Source organism: Lagenorhynchus albirostris, chromosome 7, assembly GCF_949774975.1.
Source record: "Lagenorhynchus albirostris chromosome 7, mLagAlb1.1, whole genome shotgun sequence".
NCBI lineage: Eukaryota > Metazoa > Chordata > Mammalia > Artiodactyla > Delphinidae > Lagenorhynchus > Lagenorhynchus albirostris.
The window spans coordinates 112446480-112467502 of record NC_083101.1 but is presented as its reverse complement, the minus strand read 5'-3'; the positions used below and the strand labels follow the sequence as shown (position 1 = coordinate 112467502).

General features: G+C 39.3%; 1 protein-coding gene across 9 annotated transcripts in view; it reads right to left on the bottom strand.

Annotated features, from left to right (window-relative positions):
• Positions 1 to 21023, bottom strand: part of NEK1 (NIMA related kinase 1) — a 213440-nt gene that overhangs the window by 167949 nt on the left and 24468 nt on the right. For all 9 annotated transcript variants that reach the window (XR_009541711.1, XM_060155835.1, XM_060155836.1 and 6 more), the window contains exon 5: positions 2132 to 2215. Coding sequence is in view for 8 of the 9 variants with exons in the window: in XM_060155835.1 (XP_060011818.1) it covers positions 2132 to 2215 (84 nt within the window). In the remaining variant the exon portion in view is untranslated. The remainder of the gene's footprint in view (positions 1 to 2131; positions 2216 to 21023) is intronic.

Below are 21023 nucleotides of genomic sequence, written 5' to 3'. Positions count from 1 at the left end.
ATAAATTGGATTTCATTAAATTAAAAACTTTTGTGCAAAGGACACCATCAAGAAAGTAAACAGACAACCCACAGAATTGGGGAAAATATTTGCAAATCACGTATCTGACAAAGAATCTGCATCCAGCATAAAGAACACTTACAACTCAATAATAACCAAAGACAACCCAATTTTAAAATAGGCACAGTCATATATTATATGATCCATTTGTATCAAATGTCCAGAACAGGCAAATCCACAGAGACAGAAAGCATACCACCGGTTTCCAATGCTCTATCATCAAACTGCGGAGCCAGGAGTTTGTGGGATTACATGAATTAAACTCCGTTATCAGTCAGATGTGAACCAAGCACATGCTCACAGCCAAAGACGGCACAAGGCAGGGTTGAGTGGAATGGAGTAAAATGGTCTGAAATGGGATTAGGAGGCTGAGGGTCGGGAGACAGGAAAGATGGGGTAGGGAGCCCCACCATAGTCCCTCTCCTTCCCACTACTCATCCTGGGGCTACAAGGCTACATAAGCAGCTGCAGGCCTAAGGACGTAAGAAGACAGACACACGGCCCTGACATCAGGAAACAAAGCCCCTCTGTACTACCCACTCTGGGAAGGGCGTGAGCCCAAGTGAGGCAAACGTGAAAGAAACCTCGATGAAAAGATGAGTGAGCTGTGGGGACAAAGTATCTCCCACAAAAGAATCCAACACATGTGAAGAAAGCGACTGCAAAGAAAAACAACCAATAAAATAACCAGAACCAGAATTCACTACAGACAGAATTAGTTTTATAAAGCAATCCAATAAAAACTTTGAAGTAAATATATTTAGAAACTTGCAAAGAAATAAATGAAGAAATAAATATGCATTTGAGAAGAACAAGACATTATGAAATAAAACCCAATTACAATAAGAACAGATCTATATGAAAAACCATTTAGAAACCTTGGAGAGAAAAAAAGTCATAATAAAGTCAACAGATGAGAAAAGCACTAGTTTACACAAAATTTCAAAGGGATTTAGTTAACTAGAAGATAGGTCGAAAAATTCATGTAGAATACAACTGAGAGAGACACAAAATGTGAAAGAACAAATAAGACACTTGAAGGGACGAATTAAGAAGCTCCAACGTGTGTCTAGAAAAAAATCCAGGAGACAACTGTGAAAGTAGCAAAAGAGCAATAATAATTGAAAAAATATAACTAAACATTTTCTACAACATTTCTAGAAGAAATATACATTCTCAAAAGTATACAGCATAATGAAAAAAAGTGAGACTCACCAATTCACAAACTATGAAATTTCAGAACCATGGGACAGAGAGAATATCTTAAATGGGTCAGAGAGAAGAAACAAGGGCAAGAGATTGCAAATTCCTAAACTGCAACACAAGAAGCCAAAAGACAAATGGGCAACATCTTAAAAATTCTGTAAGAAAACAATTTCTAACCAGAAGTTGATAACCAAATTCTCATCAAAGTTAGAGAATCTTGGACTTCCCTTGTGGCGCAGTGGTTAAGAATCCACCTGCCAAGGCAGGGGACACGGGTTCAAACCCTGGTCCGGGAAGATCCCACATGCTGTGGAGCAACTAAGCCCATGCACCACAACTACCGAGCCTGCGCTCTAGAACCCGCGAGCCATAACTACTGACCCCGCGCACGTAGAGCCCATGCTCCACAAGAGAAACCACCACAATGAGAAGCTCATACACTGCAACAAAGAGTAGCCCCCGCTCACCGCAACTATAGAAAGCCTACGCAAAGCAAAGACCCAATGTAGCCAAAAATAAATAAATAAAAAGTAAATAAATTTTTTCAAAAATTAAAAAAAATAAAGTAGGAGAATCTTCAAACATGCAAAATCTCAAAAGAAAAACCAAAAAAACACAAATCCCTTCCACATAACAATTGTTTTGGATTTCTTCCATCATCATAATGAAAGAGCAGGACACGAAAAGCAGGCAAAGACCTAACACACGACGCCTGTGTGATGTTCAGGGTTACAGTGGAGTGGGGACCGTGAAGGGAGAAGACAGTCGGATGCAGACTGCACCAAGCTCAAACATTCTAGCCCAAGACGATGCTGGCCCCATGTCCACATCCACTGAGAAGTTAGTAGTGACATAATAAACTTACCTGTGATTTTATGTCTCGATGAAGAATTTTTCTATCATGTACATGTTTCAGGGCCAAACATATCTGTACAAACCAGTCCAAAATCTAGGGGGTAAAAATAAGATCTGTCATTTCTTTTCAAATTTACATTTCACAGTAGTCTTTCCTTGATCATTAAAATGCTTCAGAAGTATTCAGGGATGAGGGGAACTAAATCCTTAAAATAATCAGGCTATAATGTTTCACTTCACTGTACTGTAATTAATGTCACCAACATTAGGTAGATATTCGAGCCAACTGACACATTATGTGCAGCACACATGGTAAGTTTAAATGTAAGACACTGCTACTGAACCATCTCCTATAAATCAGAATTAATATGGAAAGAAGTTTCCAGAGAAAAGTGAAAAATGGAATTACTTTATATTTTAGCATAGTATGACGGTAAGTGACTTTTCTTTGTTGTTAAATATATCTTTTTTTCTATATACGTAAGTAAAAATCATAAGACGAAAAAAATTAGGCTGGAAATTTGGAAGACATCTCTGACTTTTTTCTCGCCCCCCATTCATCACATAAAAACACACACTCTGGAGTTAGCCACTTGAAAGTAAAAAGGCTGAATTTCTACCTCACTCCTAACACCAAAAAAATTCCAAGTAGATGGCATTTTTAAACATGAAAAAATTAAAGTTTAAAGCGAGGAAGAAAACATAGGTTAATTTTCTATACTCTCTGACTGACGCAGGACTTCCAAAACATGATACCAAACCCACAAGTCACAAGAAAAGTTCCCTGTATAAATTTTAAAACACCTGGATGGCAAAATATACAATTCAATTTAATAATAATTTGAGAAAATACCTGCAACATAACTGATAGATTGCTAATGCTCTAATACACAACAGCTCTTCGACATCACTGAGAAGAACATGGCAGCCAAAATAAGAAGTGGACAGAAGACGGGAAAGGCAAATGACAGAGGAAACATAAGCCAATCAACACATAAACCAAATACTAACTTCCCTCCAAATTAAGAAAATAGCAATTAAACAAGATACCACTGTAACCTGACAAAGATGAAGTGATAAACAATGTTGGCCAGGATGTGAGGAAATAAGTCTTTGCATACCCTGTTTGTGAGAAAGTTAATTACAGTTACTTGGTAAAAATTTTAAATTCACATACCATTTGAAAGAGCAACTGAAATTTCAAATTTATCCTAAAGATAAAATGTCACAAATACAAAAGAATATGTACAAGGATGTGTACTCCAGCATTGTTGCTCCACCTAAACATCATCAAGAGCCTGGGAAAATATCACAATTGGAATCACTAGAATTCTATGCAGCCACTGGGAAGAAGGAAGTACTTCTATGTACATACACCGTGAAGGGAAAAGAAGAAAGTCACAGCACGGTATGCAGAGTGCACTCCTTTTTTTAAGTCTCTTTCTGTCTGTAACGTACCAGAACTCTGTATAATTGTTTACAACTGTGTGCTGTGTGTAGGGAGGATGCGCAGAAGGTCAGCTACCCATCAGTTAACAGTGTCTTCTTCAGGGAAGTATATTTTCAGAAGAATGAATGAAAGGCAAGTAGCAGGCTTTATTTACTTTTTATTCTTACCTATTCAGTATTTTTTTTAAAGAACAAACGTTACATTAAAGTAACCTAAAATTAGAGACTCTGGGAGGGCTCATGCCAAGGAGTACTTCCCAGAACCTCTGCTGCCAGTGTCCTTAGCCCCATGGTGAGCCACAGCCACCGCCCACCTCTGCAGGAGACCGTCCAACCCTAGCAGGCCAATGAATTGGGAGACAAAGGATAACAACTTTATTCAGTGAGCAGAGAGTCCAAGAAGATGGCAGACTAATGTCCCAGAGAACCATCCTGCCAGGCTCTGAATGCTAGTTTCTTTTACAGAACAAAGAGGCATTATAAGATTCAGGCTGCTAATGTTGGCATATGCGCATTTAGCCTTAAAAGAGATTAACTTGAGAAGCAAGAAGAACTACAATTTTGCAGCCTGTGGAACAAAAACCACATTCACAGAAAGTCAGACAAGATGAAAAGGCAGAGGGCTATGTACCAGATGAAGGAACAAGATAAAACCCCAGAAAAACAACTAAATGAGGTGGAGATAGGCAACCTTCCAGAAAAAGAATTCAGAATAATGATAGTGAAGATGATCCAGGACCTTGGAAAAAGAATGGAGGCAAAGAGTGAGAAGATGCAAGACATGTTTAAAGAAGAATTAAAGAACAAACAAACAGAGATGAACAATACAATAACTGAAATGAAAACTACACTAGAAGGGACCAATAGCAGAATAACTGAGGCAGAAGAACGGATAAGTGACCTGGAAGACAGAATGGTGGAATTCACTGCTCTAGAACAGAATATAGAAAACAGAATGAAAAGAAATGAAGGCAGCCCAAGAGACCTCTGGGACAACATTAAACGCAACAACATTCGCATTACAGGGTTCCCAGGAGGAGAAGAGAGAGACAAAGGACCCAAGAAAATATATGAAGAGATTATAGTCGAAAATTTCCCTATCATGGGAAAGGAAATAGCCACCCAAGTCCAGGAAGCGCAGAGAGTCCCAGGCAGGATAAACCCAAGGAGAAACACGCCGAGACACATAGTAATCAAATTGGCAAAAATTAAAGACAAAGAAAAATTATTGAAAGCAGCAAGGGAAAAAAGAAAAATAACACATAAGGGAACTCCCATAGGTTAACAGCTGATTTTTCAGCAGAAGCTCTACAAGCTAGAAGGGAGTGTCATGATATACTTAAAGTGATGAAAGGGAAGAACGTACAACCAAGATTACTCTACCCAGCAAGGATCTCATTCAGATTTGATGGAGATATCAAAAGCTTTACAGACAAGCAAAAGCTAACAGAATTCAGCACCATCAAACCAGCTCTACAAATGCTCAAGGAATTTCTCTAAGTGGGAAACACAAGAAAAGAAAAGGAACTACAAAAACAAACCCAAAATAATTAAGAAAATGGTCATAGGAACATACATATTGATAATTACCTTAAACATGAATGGATTAAATGTTCCAACCAAAAAACACAGGCTTGCTGAATGGATACAAAAACAAGGCCCATATATATGCTGTCTACAGGAGACCCACTTCAGACCAAGGGACACATACAGACTGAAAGTAAGGGGATGGAAAAAGATATTCCATGCAAATGGAAATCAAAAGAAAGCTGGAGTAGCAATACTCATGTCAGATAAAATAGACTTTAAAATAAAGAATGTTACAAGAGACAAGGAAGGGCACTACATAATGATCAAGGGATCAATCTAAGAAGAAGATATAAGAATTACAAATATATATGCACCCAATACAAGAGCACCTCAATACATAAGGCAACTGCTAACAGCTATAAAAGAGGAAATCGACAATAACACAATAATAGTGGGGGACTTTAACACCTCACTTACACCAATGGACAGATAATCCAAAATGAAAATAAATAAAGAAACAGAAGCTTTAAATGACACAATAGACCAGATGGATTTAATTGATATTTATAGGACATTCCATCAAAAAACAGCAGATTACACTTTCTTCTCAAGTGCGCACAGAACATTCTCCAGAATAGACCACATCTTGGGCCACAAATCAAGCCTCAGTAAATTTAAGAAAACTGAAATCATATCAAGCATCTTTTCTGACCACAGTGCTATGAGATTAGAAATAAATCACAGGGAAAAAAACGTAAAAAACACAAACACATGGAGGCTAAACAATACGTTACTAAATAACCAAGAGATCATTAGAGAAATCAAAGAGGAAATCAAAAAATACCTAGAGACAAATGACAATGAAAACACAATGATCCAAAACCTATGGGATGCAGCAAAAGCAGTTCTAAGAGGGAAGTTTATAGCTATATAAGCCTACATCAAGAAACAAGAAAAATCTCAAATAAACAAGCTAACCTTATACCTAAAGGACCTAGAGAAAGAAGAACAAGCAAAACCCAAAGTTAGCAGAAGGAAAGAAATTGTAAAGATCAGATCAGAAATAAATGAAATAGAAACAAAGAAAACAATAGCAAAGATCAATAAAACTAAAAGCTGGTTCTTTGAGAAGATAAACAAAATTGATAAACCATTAGCCAGACTCATCAAGAAAAAGAGGGAGAAGACTCAAATCAATAAAATTAGAAATGAAAAAGGAGAAGTTACAACATACATCGTAGAAATACAAAGCATCCTAAGAGACTACTACAAGCAACTCTATGCCAATAAAATGGACAACCTGGAAGAAATGGACAAATTCTTAGAAAGCTATAACCTTCCAAGACTGAACCAGGAAGAAATAGAAAATATGAACAGACCAATCACAGGTAATGAAATTGAAACTGTGATTAAAAATCTTCCAACAAACAAAAGTCCAGGACCAGATGGCTTCACAGGTGAATTCTATCAAACATTTAGAGAAGAGCTAACACCCATCCTTCTCAAACACTTCCAAAAAACTGCAGAGGAAGGAACACTCCCAAACTCATTCTATGAGGCCACCATCACCCTGATACCAAAACCAGGCAAAGATACTACAAAAAAAGAAAATTACAGCCCAATATCACTGATGAATATAGATGCAAAAATCCTCAACAAAATACTAGCAAACAGATTCCAACAACACATTAAAAGGATCATACACCATGATCAAGTGGGATTTATCCCAGGGATGCAAGGATTCTTCAATATACGCAAATGTATCAATGTGATATACTATATTAACAAATTGAAGAATAAAAACCATGTGATCATCTTAATAGATGCAGAAAAAGTTTTTGACAAAATTCAACACCCATTTATGATAAAAACTCTCCAGAAAGTGGGCAAAGAGGTAACCTACTTCAACATAATAAAGGCCATATATGACAAACCCACAGCAAACATCATTCTCAATGGTGAAAAACTGAAAGCATTTCCTCTAAGATCAGGAAAAAGACAAGGATGTCCACTCTCACCACTATGATTCAACATAGTTTTGGAAGTCCTAGCCATGGCAATCAGAGAAGAAAAAGAAATAGAAGGAATACAAATTGGAAAAGAAGAAGTAAAACTGTCACTGTTGGCAGATGACATGATACTATACATAGAGAATCCTAAGATTGCCACCAGAGAACTACTAGAGCTAATCAATGAATTTGGTAAAGTTGCAGGATACAAAATTAATGCACAGAAATCTCTTGCATTCCTATCCACTAATGATGAAAAATCTGAAAGAGAAATTAAGGAAACACTCCCATTTACCACTGCAAGAAAAAGAATAAAATACCTAGGAATAAACCTACCTAGGGAGACAAAAGACCTGTATGCAGAAAACTACAAGACACTGATGAAAGAAATTAAAGATGATACCAACGGATGGAGAGATATACCATGTTCTTGCATTGGAAGAATCAATATTGTGAAAATGACTATACTACCCAAAGCAATCTACAGATTCAATGCAATCCCTATCAAATTGCCAATGGCATTTTTTACAGAACTAGAACAAAAAATCTTAAAATTTGTATGGAGACACAAAAGACCCCAAAGAGCAAAAGCAATCTTGAGCGAAACAAATGGAGTGGGAGGAATCAGACTCCCTGACTTCAGACTATACTACAAAGCTACAGTAATGAAGACAATATGGTACTAGCACAAAAACAGAAACATAGATCAATGGAAAAAGATAGAAAGCCCAGTGATAAACCCACACACCTATGGTCAACTAATCTATGACAAAGGAGGCAAGGATATACAATGCAGAAAAGTTTCTTCAATAAGTGGTGCTGGGAAAACTGGACAGCTACATGTAAAAGAATGAAATTAGAATACTCCCTAACACCAAACACAAAAATAAACTCAAAATGCATTAGAGACCTAAATGTAAGACCGGACAGTATAAAACTCTTAGAGGAAAACATAGGAAGAACACACTTTGACATAAATCACAGCAAGATCTTTTTTGATCCACCTCGTTGAGTAATGGAAATAAAAACAAAAGTAAACAAATGGGACCTAATGAAACTTAAAAGCCTTAAAACTTAAAACCATAAACCAGAAAAGACAACCCTCAGAATGGGAGAAAATATTTGCAAACAAATCAACAGACAAAGGATTAATCTCCAAAATATATAAACAGCTCATGCAGCTCAATATTAAAGAAACAAACAACCCAATCCAAAAATGGGCAGAAGACCTAAATAGACATTTCTCCAAAGCAGACATACAGATGGCCAAGAAGCAAATGAAAAGCGGCTCAACATCACCAATTATTAGAGAAATGCAAATCAAAACTACAATGAGGTATCACCTCACACCAGTTAGAATGGGCATCATCAGAAAATCTATAAACAATAAATGATGGAGAGGGTTGGAGAAAAGGGAACCCTCTTGCACTGTTGGTGGGAATGTAAATTGATACAGCCACTATGGAAAACAGTATGGATGTTCCTTAAAAAACTAAAAATAGAATTACCTTATGATGCAGCAATCCCACTACTGGGCATATGCCCAGAGAAAACCATAATTCAAAAAGACACATGCACCCCAATGTTCACTGCAGCACTATTTACAACAGCCAGGCCATGGAAGCAACCTAAATGCCCATCGACAGACAAATGGATAAAGAAGATGTGGTACATAAACACAATGGAATATTACTCAGCCATAAAAAGGAACGAAATTGGGTCATTTGTTGAGACGTGGATGGATCTAGAGACTGTCATACAGAGTGAAGTAAGTCAGAAAGAGAAAAAAAAATATCGTATATTAACGCATGTATGTGGAACCTAGAAAAATGGTACAGATGAACCAGTTTGCAGGGCAGAAGTTGAGACACAGATGTAGAGAACAGACGTATGGACATCAAGGGGGGAAAGCTGCGGGGGGGTGGGGATGGTGGTGTGATGAATTGGGTGACTGGGATTGACATGTATACACTGATGTGTATAAAATTGATGACTAATAAGAACCTACTGTATAAAGAAGTAAATAAAATAAAATTCAAAAACAAAGAAACAAAACAAAACAAAAAATGTAACGTAAAATTAATTTTTAAATTAATTTTTTAAAAATTAATAAAACAGAATAGTGATGTCTAGGGACGAAGGAAAGAGGGGAGTGGGGAGAAGAACCCCCACTTCCCCCCCCCTTTTTTTTTTTATGGTACGGGGGCCTCTCACTGTTGTGGCCTCTCCCGTTGTGGAGCAACAGGCTCTGGACGCGCAGGCTCAGCGGCCATGGCTCACGGGCCTAGCCACTCTGCGGCATGTGGGATCTTCCTGGACCGGGGCACGAACCCGTGTCCCCTGCATCGGCAGGCGGACTCTCAACCACTGCGCCACCAGGGAAGCCCATGTTTTTTTAAAAAACAACCCTCTTGGTTCAGTTCGGTAGATATTTACTGAGGATTACACAAATTTTAAGTTCCTTTCCATATTCACATAAGGCGCTATAAGTAGAAAAATTAAATAAAGTTCTCCGAGTTCGTTCATACAGTGGTAGAAATACACTTTTAGACAAATACCTAATAAAATGCACAAGTCTTATAACAGCAATGTGCACTGAGAAAGCAATTAACTGCAGCAGGGAGGGGTCAGGAAAAGTATAAAAAGAAAATGAAAATTCAGCTCAGCTGAGTCTTATTGTTATACAGTCTACCTGGAGCACCTGGGACAAATGCTAGAAACCACCAATGCCTCATTTTACAGATTAATGTTTTTCATTACCATATTTCCCATACCTGTACTCCTTTATAATTTGACAAAAATGTATTCAGCACCAACAAGGTACCTGACATGGGCTGGAACTGGCCAAAAATGTTAATAAAAGAGCTCACAGACCAGGAGTCAGCAAATTTATTCTGTAAAGGGCCAGAGGGTAAATATTTTAGGTTTTGCAGATCCTATGGTCTCTGTCCCAAGTCAAATTTGCCACTGTAGTATAAATGCAGCCAGAGATTATATGCAAACAAATAAGCATGAACTGTTTAAATAAAACTTTATTTACAAACAAAGACGTGGGCCGAGTTTGCTAACCCACATCAGAGACCAGGAGGGAGATGAGTAAGTAGAGCAGAGGTGATGCTCTGAGTGTTGACAGCACAGAGGACAACAGCCAACTCAGCCTGGAGGCGATAAAGCAAAACCTGACAGAACACGAGGTTCCAGAGGGAAGTTGTGAGGAGGAGGAGGGCACAGCACAAGTCTGTGCTCCGTCTGTCCGTCTAGTTCAGCCTGTCTTACATCAAGGCTGGAGGGAGGGAAGGCCATTAAATTACAGGCCTGCTTCTAACTGCTCCTCCTCTTCACTTCCTTGTACACATTAGCTCACATTAATATTTACAAAATAATGTTGGGATAATGGCATTCTCTTGCTCAAAAGAGAATGTCCCTATTTGTCCCTATTTGCCAAATTCCAATGGTATAAAATGCTGAGCCAGCCCAACTAAACACATGGTAATTATCATACACTTGTCTGAATAATTCAGCTTTACGTGTACGTGTTATTTCCATTACTATAGACTGCCTTAGAGTACTAAAACAATTCCACAATCCACCTTCTCTGCTCCAAAACTCAGGTTTCTTTGTGCAACGAAATGTGTTAAAATTTACTAAAGTATGCTGTTTTAACATGTTTATTCATTGTAAAAAATTTTTTGAGGAACTTTTACTGCCAAATATTATATTAGTGGAAAAACGGAACTTGGCTTTCTAATAGAACCGTAAATTGATCTTAGAGGGCCTATAAGAGGTTATAAGAGCTTACTTACTATTTAACTTCCGTGTAATTTGCCCAGAAAGCAGATATCCCAGGTCCACCAGATAGTTTTCTCTGCTTTCTACTGACTTTACCGTTTCTGTTTTTGAAGAAAGTTTCCTCACCTATGAGAGTGCTAAGGATCCTTATAATTGTATTACCTTCATGTATATTTAAAAAGATTTTTAATTGTAGTAAAATACACAGAACACAAACTTTACCACCTTAACCATTTTTAAGTGCATACTTCAGTGGTATTAAGTACATTCATATTGTTGTACAACTATCACCACCTGTACAACTCTTTTCATCTTGTAAAACTGAAACATTAAATGTTAAACAGTTCTCCCCACTCCCCTCATTCCCTCTTCCCTAAACATCACTATTCTACTTTCTGTCTCTATGATTTTGAGTACTCTAAGTATGTCATACACATGGAATCATGCAGTATTCATCTTTTTGTGACTGGCTTATTTCCCTTAACATAATGTTCTCAAGGTCAATCCACTGTAGTATATGTCAGAATTCCCTTCCTTTTATAAGGATGACTGATATGGAGGGTTACTTCTGTCACTTTGCTATTTGTTTTCTATATGCCTTGTGGTTCTTTTGTCCCTATTTCCTGCATTACTGTCTTCTTTGTGCTTAGTTGACATTTGTATTGTGAAATATTTAAATTCATCTCTCATTTACTTTTTTAAAAAAATTTATTGATTTATTTATCTTTGGCTGTGTTGGGTCTTTGTTGCTGTGCACCGGCTTTCTCTAGTTGCGGCAAGCAGGAGTTACTCTTTGTTGCGGTGCACAGGCTTCTCATTGCGGTGGCTTCTCTTGTTCCAGAGCACGGGGCTCTAGGCACGCGGGCTTCAGTAGTTGTGGCAGGCAGGCTCAGTAGTTGTGGCTTGCGGGCTCCAGAGCGCAGGCTCAGTAGTTGTGGCACACGGGCTTAGTTGCTATGCAGCATGTGGGATCTTCCTGGCTCAGGGCTCGAACCCATGTCCCCTGCACAGCAGGCAGATTCTTAACCATGGTGCCACCAGGAAAGCCCCTCTCATTTCATTTTATATATTGGGTTGGCCAAAAGGTTCGTTCCGTTTTTTTCCGTAAGATGGCTCTAGTAGCACTTAGCTGTCTTTAACTTCATTTGAAACAATTTTGTTAGATTGTATGTGACAGCTGTCATATCAGCATGCATTTAAAAAAAGACATCAGGGACTTCCCTGGTGGCGCAGTGGTTAAGAATCCGCCTGCAATGCAGGGGACACGGGTTCGATCCCTGGTCCGGGAAGATCCCAGACACCTCAGACCAACTAAGCCCGTGCACCACAACTACTGAGCTTGCGCTCTAGAGCCCATGAGCCACAACTACTGAGACCGCATACTGCAACTAATGAAGCCTGTGCACCTAGAGCCCATGCTCTGCAACAAGGAGCCATTGCAATGAGAAGCCCGTGCACCACAACAAAGAGTAGATCCCTGCTCGCCACAACTAGAGAAAGCCCGTGCGCAGCAACGAAGACCCAAGACCCAATGCAGCCAAAATAAAATTAAAATTAAAAAAGACATCAAAATTGGTGAATTTTTGTGTAGCCATTTTAATATTGAAGATGGAAGAGAAAAAGCAACATTTTCAGCATATTATGTTTTATCATTTCAGGAAGGTAAAAACACAACCGAAATGCAAAAAAAGATTTGTGCAGTGTATGGAGAAGGTGCTCTGACATGTCAAAAGCAGTTTGCACAGTTTTATGATGGAGATTTCTCGCTGGACGATGCTCCACTGTCAGGTAGACCATATGAAGTTGATAGCAATCAAATCGAGACGTTAATTGAGAACAATCAAATTACACCACCTGGGAGGTAGCTGACATACTCAGAATATCCAAATCAAGTGCTGAAAATCATTTGCACCAGCTTGGTTATGTGAAACGCTTTGATGTTTGGGTTCCACGTAAGATAAGTGAAAAAACCTTCTTAACTGTATTTCCGCAGGCAATTCTTCACTACTTAAACGTAATGAAAACGTTCCGTTTTTTAAAACAAATTGTGACAGGCAATGAAAAGAGGATACTGTACAATAATGTGGAACAGAAGAGATAGTGGGGCAAACGAAATAAACCACCAACAACCACACCAAAGGCTGGTCTTCATCCAAAGAAGGTGATATTGTTTATATGGTGGGATTGGAAGGGAGTTGTCTATTATGAGCTCCTTCCAAAAAACCAAATGATTAATTCCAACAAGTACTGCTCCCACTTAGACCAACTGAAAGCAGCACTCGACGAAAGGAGTCCAGAATTAGTCAACAGAAAACGCATAATCTTCCATCAGGATAACGCAAGATTACATGTTTCTTGGATAACCAGGCAAAAACTATACAGCTTGGCTGGGAAGTTCTGATTCATCCGCTGTATTCACCAGACATTGCACCTGCGGATTTCCATTTACTTTGGTCTTTACAAAATTCTCTTAATGAAAAAATTTCAATTCCCTGGAAGAATGTAAAAGGCACCTGGAACAGTTCTTTGCTCAAAAAGATAAAAAGTTTTGGGAAGATGGAATTATTAAGTTGCCTGAAAAATGGCAGAAGGTAGTGGAACAAAATGGTATATACATTATTCAATAAAGTTCTTGGTGAAAATGAAAAATGGGTCTTTTATTTTGACTTAAAAACTGAAGGCACTTTTTTTTTTTTTTTTTTTTTTTTTTTTTTTTTTTTGCAGTATGCGGGCTTCCCACTGTTGTGGCCTCTCCCGTTGCGGAGCACAGGCTCCAGACGCGCAGGCTCAGCGGCCATGGCTCCCGGGCCCAGTCGCTCTGCGGCATGTGGGATCTTCCCGGACCGGGGCACGAACCCGTGTCCCCTGCATCGGCAGGCAGACTCTCAACAACTGCGCCACCAGGGAAGCCCTGAAGGCACTTTTTAGTCAACCCAAAAAGTGTATACCTATTTTCTCTGTGTTAACAAGGGGATTACTTTCGATACCATAAAATTACAATACTCTAATTTGGACTTCTACCAGCTTAACTCCAATAACATATAAAAACTCTGCTCCTGGGTTTCCCTGGTGGCGCAGTGTTTAAGAATCTGCCAGCCAATGCAGGGAACACAGGTTCGAGCCGTGGTAAGGGAAGATCCCACATGCCACGGAGCAACTAAGCCCGTGCACCACAACTACTGAGTCTGCGCTCTAGAGCCCTCAAGCCACAACTACTGAGTCCGCGTGCTACAACTACTGAAGCCCACGTGCCTAGAGCCCATGCTCCACAACAAGAGAAGCCACTGAAATGAGAAGCCCACACACTGCAAGGAAGAGCAGCCCCCCCTCGCTGCAACCAGAGAGAGCCCGCGCGCAGCAATGAAGACCCAATGCAGCCAAAAATAAATAAATAAAATAAATTTTAAAAAGAAAAAAAATACTGCTCCTTTACATCTCTGTCCTACTTCTTTCAGTTGCTGATGTCACCAAATTACATCTTTGTACAATAATATCATTGTTTGTATGTTTCAAAATGTAAAACTAATAATTTTTTTAAAGTGCATTAGTCTCTTAAATCATGTAGAAAAACAAAATGGGGAGTTACAAACCAGTTACAATAATACCAGCTTTTAGACTAGTAATTGCTTTTTAAAAAATTTATTAGTCTCAAATCATGTAGAAAAAGGGGAGTCACAAACCACTGCTGTAACAATTCTAGCTTTTATAACTGCCCATGTATTTACCTTTACTGAGCTCTCCATTTCTCCACATGGCTTCAAGCCACTGTCTAGTGTCCCTTCCTTTCAATCTGCAAGACTCCATTTAGCACTTCTTTCAGTGCAACTCTAGTAGTAACAAATAGCTTCAGCTTTTGTTTATCTGGAAATGACTCTCATTTCTGAAGGACAATTTTGCCAGATATAGGATTCCTGGTTGATAGCTTTTTTTCTTTTAGCACTTTGAATATATCAGCCCAGTTTCTCCTGGCCTGTAAAGTTTCCACTGAGAAATCTGCCGGAAATCTTACTGACAATTCCTTGTATGTGATAAGCCACATCCCTCTTGCTGATTTCAAGATTCTCTGGCTTTCAACTGTTAGGTTATAGTGTTTCTGGGTGTGGGTCTCCTTGAGTTCATCCTACTTGGAGTTCATTGAGTTTCTTGGATGTTTATATACATGTCTTTCATCAAATTTGGGAAGTTTTCAGCCATTAACTCTTCAAATACGCTGTCCGTCCCTCTCTCCCTCTTCTCCTTCCTATGATGCACATGTTGGTCTGTGTGACAATGTCCCACAGGTCCCTTAAGCTCTGTTCATTTTTCTTCAATCTTTTATCTTTCTGTTACTCAGACTCAATAATTTCCATTGTCCTAGCTTCCAGTTCACTGAGTCTTCTTCTTCAGGAAAGGTTCAAATCTGCCTTTGAATCTCTCTAATGAATTTTTCATTTTAGTTATTGTATTTTCCAGCTCCAGACTTTCTTTTTTGGTTTCTTTTTAGATTTTCTATCTCCTTATTGATATTTCTGTTTTGTTCGTATAGTTTTTTTTTTTTTTTCTCCATGTCTTCTTTTAGCTTTGAGCCTCTTTAAGACAGTTGTTTTCAACTCTTTGTCTAGTATATCTGCCATCATCAAGATCCGCCATCAGATCTTTTTCAGGGACAGTTCCTGTTAGTTTATATTTTTTTTCCTATGAATGAGCTATACCTTCCTGTTTCTTCTTTTTTTTTTTGGTGGAAAGTAGTCATTTGAATCTAAAAATGCGGTACCTCTGGAAATCAGATTCTTCTCCTTCCCCAACATTTGCTGTTTTTTTTGTTTTTGTTGATTGTTGTACGTTGTCTCTGAGCCAAGATCAGTGTGAGGCACAAACTTAAAATCCTCTCAGGTCTTTTCTGAGTCTGCATGTTTCTCTGGATATGCATGGTGACTTTTTTTTTTTTTAAGATGTTGGGGGTAGGAATTTATTTATTTATTTTTACTGTGTTGGGTCTTCATTTCTACGCAAGGGCTTTCTCTAGTTGTGGCAAGCGGGGGTCACTCTTCATCGCGGCGCGCAGGCCTCTCACTATCACGGCCTCTCTTGTTGTGGAGCACAGGCTCCAGACGCGCAGGCTCAGTAGTTGTGGCTCACGGGCCCAGTTGCTCCGCAGCATGTGGGATCATCCCAGACCAGGGCTCAAACCCATGTCCCCCTGCATTAGCAGGCAGATTCTCAACTGCTGCGCCACCAGGGAAGCCCCATGGTGACTTTTTAATTTCTCTCAGGTCCATGGTTGCTTTGAATGCCTTAAGTTTTAACGTCTGTCTCCCCAAAGGTGAAAAGAGAGAAATGTAGCAGGGGGGAAAAAGCTGCTGGCCCTTTAAATCCTCTGGAAGTCACTTCAGCCAGAAGGGGAGAGGCTTGCAACAAATTGGGGAGGAACAATAACAATGGCTGCCCACCTCTTTCCCCCCAGATCTGAAGTAGCCATCAACAATCAGAGCACAGACCCCTGATACGTGGAGGACAGGGACCTGTCTGCCCACCCTGGTTCCCACAAGGTGCACGCAAGCTGCTTCTGGGATGCGTGCACAGCTGGATGTCTCAGTGCTGGGATGTGGGGGATGAGTAGCCCCTGCTACCTAACTAAGAGGTGAAATTGACTGAAATTAACCACAATTTACTATCCAAGCCTTCCCCTGGAAGTTGCAAAGATTCAAGAGATTCCAGAGACCCAAAATAGTTACATCAGATAGATTCTGCCACTGTATTGTTGTACATGTGGGGAAACAGATTCCTAGTGTTTCCTACTCTACTATCTTCCCAGAATCTTCTCCATCTGTATTTATTTTAAAATACTTTATCTCTTTGATTAAATAGGTAACCAAATATTGCTTTTCAGGTACCCAAAACCGTCTCTTAATCAAGTGACCAAATCTCTGACAACTCTGTAATCTTTCCTTCCCAAGATTAGATCCTAAATTTAGAAAAAATAAAATAAAAATTCCAGGCTACCTCTCACCATATGTATTAGTTAGCTCAACATTTTTATAAGAGCTGCATGGGAAGACTTACCAAATCAACAAAGATGCTCAGCATTTTCTAGGTTAAGTTTGTATACATAAAATATTATTGGGCTTCCCTGGTGGCGCAGTGGTTAAGAGTCCGCCTGCCGATGCAGGGGACACGGGTTCATGCCCCGGTCCGGGAAGATCCCACATGCCATGGAGTGGCTGGGCCAGTGAGCCATGGCCGCTGAGCCTGCCCGTCCGGAGCCTGTGCTCCGCAACAGGAGAGGCCACAACAGTGAGAGGCCCGCGTACAGCAAAAAAAAAAAATATATATATATATTATTAATATAAATATTTCAGAAAATGCATGCTTTATGGAGGTCCCAGAGATTGGTCAATGACTTTGCTGTCCGTTTTTACCCTTAGGGAAAATATTCATCAAGCCAGTAACAAATACCCCTATGGAGAACTGTATTCTATTACTGGTTACTATAAGAAATTAACTACAGCCTTTCAGTCTCATTAACAAACAGGCCTTTGCTTCTTGATTACCAGAAGGCTCCTGGAAAAGACTGTACTAGGAACACTAAACTACTGACACCTCAGAAAACACACTCTTGAGTACAGGCTTCTGAGCTGACACTGCTAACGTTAAACAATGGACTGAGTCAATATTCCTAAGGCTTTTTCAGTCCAGAAGCTGATATACATCATAAAAGCAGACTCACCCAAAACCCAGCATGATAAGAATTACTAGGACTGAATGAACTGAATTAAATGAAATTTAATTATGTGTATTTGTTTGAAATACAACTGGTATTATACATATATTGTTAACGTTCCATTCTTCTATACTTAATGAACATATGAAGTTCTCTTCTTTCTCTTCTTAATCTATCTCTACCCTCAATTTAGTAAATTATGCTTTTCTAGACTGAAATATAACATCTTGAAATGATTATCTGCTTCTCACTGACCCATTCAGAATTTAGAAATAGTTTTACTGAGTTTTACTTTTCAGGAATATTGTAATTTTCATTGGTTCAATAAGAATGTACACTCCTTTTTACCAGAATATAACTACACAAATCAATTGTGCAACCAAAGCCATACTTCGACTGTCTTATGTGAGGATGAATTTCATTCAATCAGTTATGACAAGCCTGCTGCCCACAAATACACACAGAGCCAATTGTGCCACCATGGTACTGGCCTACTGCCTGACTTACAAGGTCTCAGCATCACAGGTGGCAAGGTCATTTAGTAGTAGCCAAAAACCTTGGCAAATCTGAAAACCCTCAAGAAGAAAGAAAATCACCCAAATTTATAGGTACTGCAGGTGAAATTCGGTGGAAAATGTACTGGGCTTGGTTTACTGGCCTTGGGATAGAAGAACAAATAATATTTTAAAAAGTCCAATCTAAGATTCCTTATGAAAACTTCTGGACAGAAATCAATTCTGTGGCCTTAGTAGCTACATAGTTGCTCAATTCTATGAGGCTCTGGATTTTCAGAGCAAACTCAAGGAAGTCTGTATTCCTAATTAACACTCTGACTGCACCTAAATATTAGGGCTAGCCCTACGAGACCAGACTTTCTTTTAAAAGAACATACATTTGTAAATTACCAGGAGACGAGACTATCAGAAAATTTATCCAACACTTAGAAATAAGCCAAAAATAGTCAGTGGCACATCTTTTTAATATCTACGTCGGGAAAGGCCATTCAAGGATTGTTCAGCAGAATGTACTTACTTCATATCATTGTTTACTACTGATTAAAAGTCACAGACTTAGCCTGCTTCCTAACTTGACGAGGTTTTTTTCTAGTAAAGATGCAAACAAGGAAGTATCACTGAAGAGAAAGGCTTGAGCAGTTGGAGAATTTCCTTGTCTCACGCGTCTCTGCTCCCACTCCCATTCTAGAGGTGGAACAAAACCATCTCAGACTGATTTCAACCTACAGCCTACAGCAAAAATGGCCTCTGACCTCTGTTTTCCTGCTTCAAAGCTCAGAGAGTAGCAGGTTGTTTTTGTGTAAATAATTACCATTTTAAATAGGCTAACAAAACTTGTCATTTTGAAGGGTAGGAAAAAATGCTATTAACTTAAAAGAAAGACTTGCCAAATTTTTATTGTTTATATGGAATAATCTCAGATGGACGAAAAAACTAGAGTAAATCTCCATAATTTCTAGGATTACAAGAAAAATATATGTACACACACACACATATATATCGTTATGTACTAAGAATATTTATCCAACAGAAAAACCAAATCCATAGGGCTTCCCTGGTGGCGCAGTGGTTAAGAATCCACCTGCCAATGCAGGCGACACAGGTTCGAGCCCTGGTCCAGGAAGACCCCACAGGCCGTGGAGCAACTAAGCCCGTGCACCACAACTACTGAGCCTGTGCTCCAGAGCCGGCGAGCCACAACTACTGAGCCCACGTGCCACAACTACTGAAGCCCATGCACCTAGAGCCTGTGCTCCGCAAGAAGAGAAGCCACAGCAATGAGAAGCCTGCGCACCACAACAAAGAGTAGCCCCCGCTCGCCACAACTAGAGAAAGCCCACACGTAGCAACGAAGACCAAAAATAAATAAATTAATTAATTAATAAAAAAAACTAAACTAAACTCAACCAATAGATTATCAATGTACTTTACAGTATAATGTTACGGAATTTAACAGCAAGCATTTTAAAGTCCAAAAGAGACAAAAGAATAAAAATAAGCACAAGCAATGGAATATATCAGATAAAACTGTAATAAAAAAATAGCACCTTGTACACAAACAAACATTACTATCTGACCTTCACCACAACAGTACCGTCAGCTACCTGGTAGGAACATCCCTACTACTGAGTGAGGATGTAAAGCCACAAAGCAGTTAAGTAACTTGTAAACGTAATTACCGAGCTGATAAGTAGGACAAGCACTCAAACCCAAGTCTTCGCACTCCAAGTTTTGGGCTCTGCCTAGTAGGCTTAATTGTGGAACGTGAGGTAAGGAAAGCTTGAGGAATACGATACTACCCTACTCGACAGTACTTTTAACTCAAGCTCTCATCTTACCATATCTCCAAGTTGCTGCCAAGACCCTCAAAGTCCCCATCTGTATGACGTTATCAATCAGCTGATGAATTGTGCCAAGGCGGTGCTACCACAGACGCAGCCTTCCTCAGTACCTTGACATAAGCAGACTGGGGCCTCCGCTCTACAGTAAATTACAACCTGCTTGGAGAAACAACTCTAATGTGACATTATTCAGAGTACATTAACAAGGGTGCACGATGCACTGAAGGTCGGAGTGTAGACTGGGAGGAATCCCATGGACTATTAGGTCGGAGCTAGAAACAACAGATGTACAGACAGCAAAGCGGATGGATCAGAAACAGTCCTTAGGGGAAAAGTAAAACTGAATGAGATATAATACAACAGGTACACATTTAAAAATACATGTATACAAAACAATGATGGCTATTTTGCAGACATAGAGATATTGATTAAAGACATTGGAAGGGCTGCCTAAGGACAGAGGGGAGTGGAGCAGAAATGAGTATGAAGTGAAAAAAAACAAAGCAAGGGCTTTGCTGGAATGAAATATAATGCACCTCTTAAAACTAATGCAACTGATCTCGGGACTTCCCTGGCGGTCCAGTGGTTAGGACTCCGAGCTTCCACTGCAGGGGGGCACGGGTTTGATCCCAGGCTGGGGAACGAAAATCTCGCATACGGCGTGCCCGAAAAAACAAAACAAAACCTTATACAACTGATCTATAGGGACCGACATGTCAACGTAATCAAGATAATTTTTAAGCGACAAAAGCAAGACAGAGCATGGTATGTATACTATCCCATTTCTGAATACGCATGTCTCAGTGTATACATGTGTATGTTCAATATGAAAAAGAAAGCACACCAAACCAAAAGCAGTGGTAATCTCAGGGACAGAACGGCAGGGGAAGACGGCTTTCCATCTCCAAACCTCTGAATAATTTTATAATTTAAGTTTGTAAAAAGAACATTTTATAAACTCTGCTGTTAGATAGGGGTAGGTTCAAACACCAACTGTGACTTTGGGCAAGCTACTTAACCTTAGATTTCTTACCTATTAAATAGAGAAAACTACAGTACGCTAACTCAC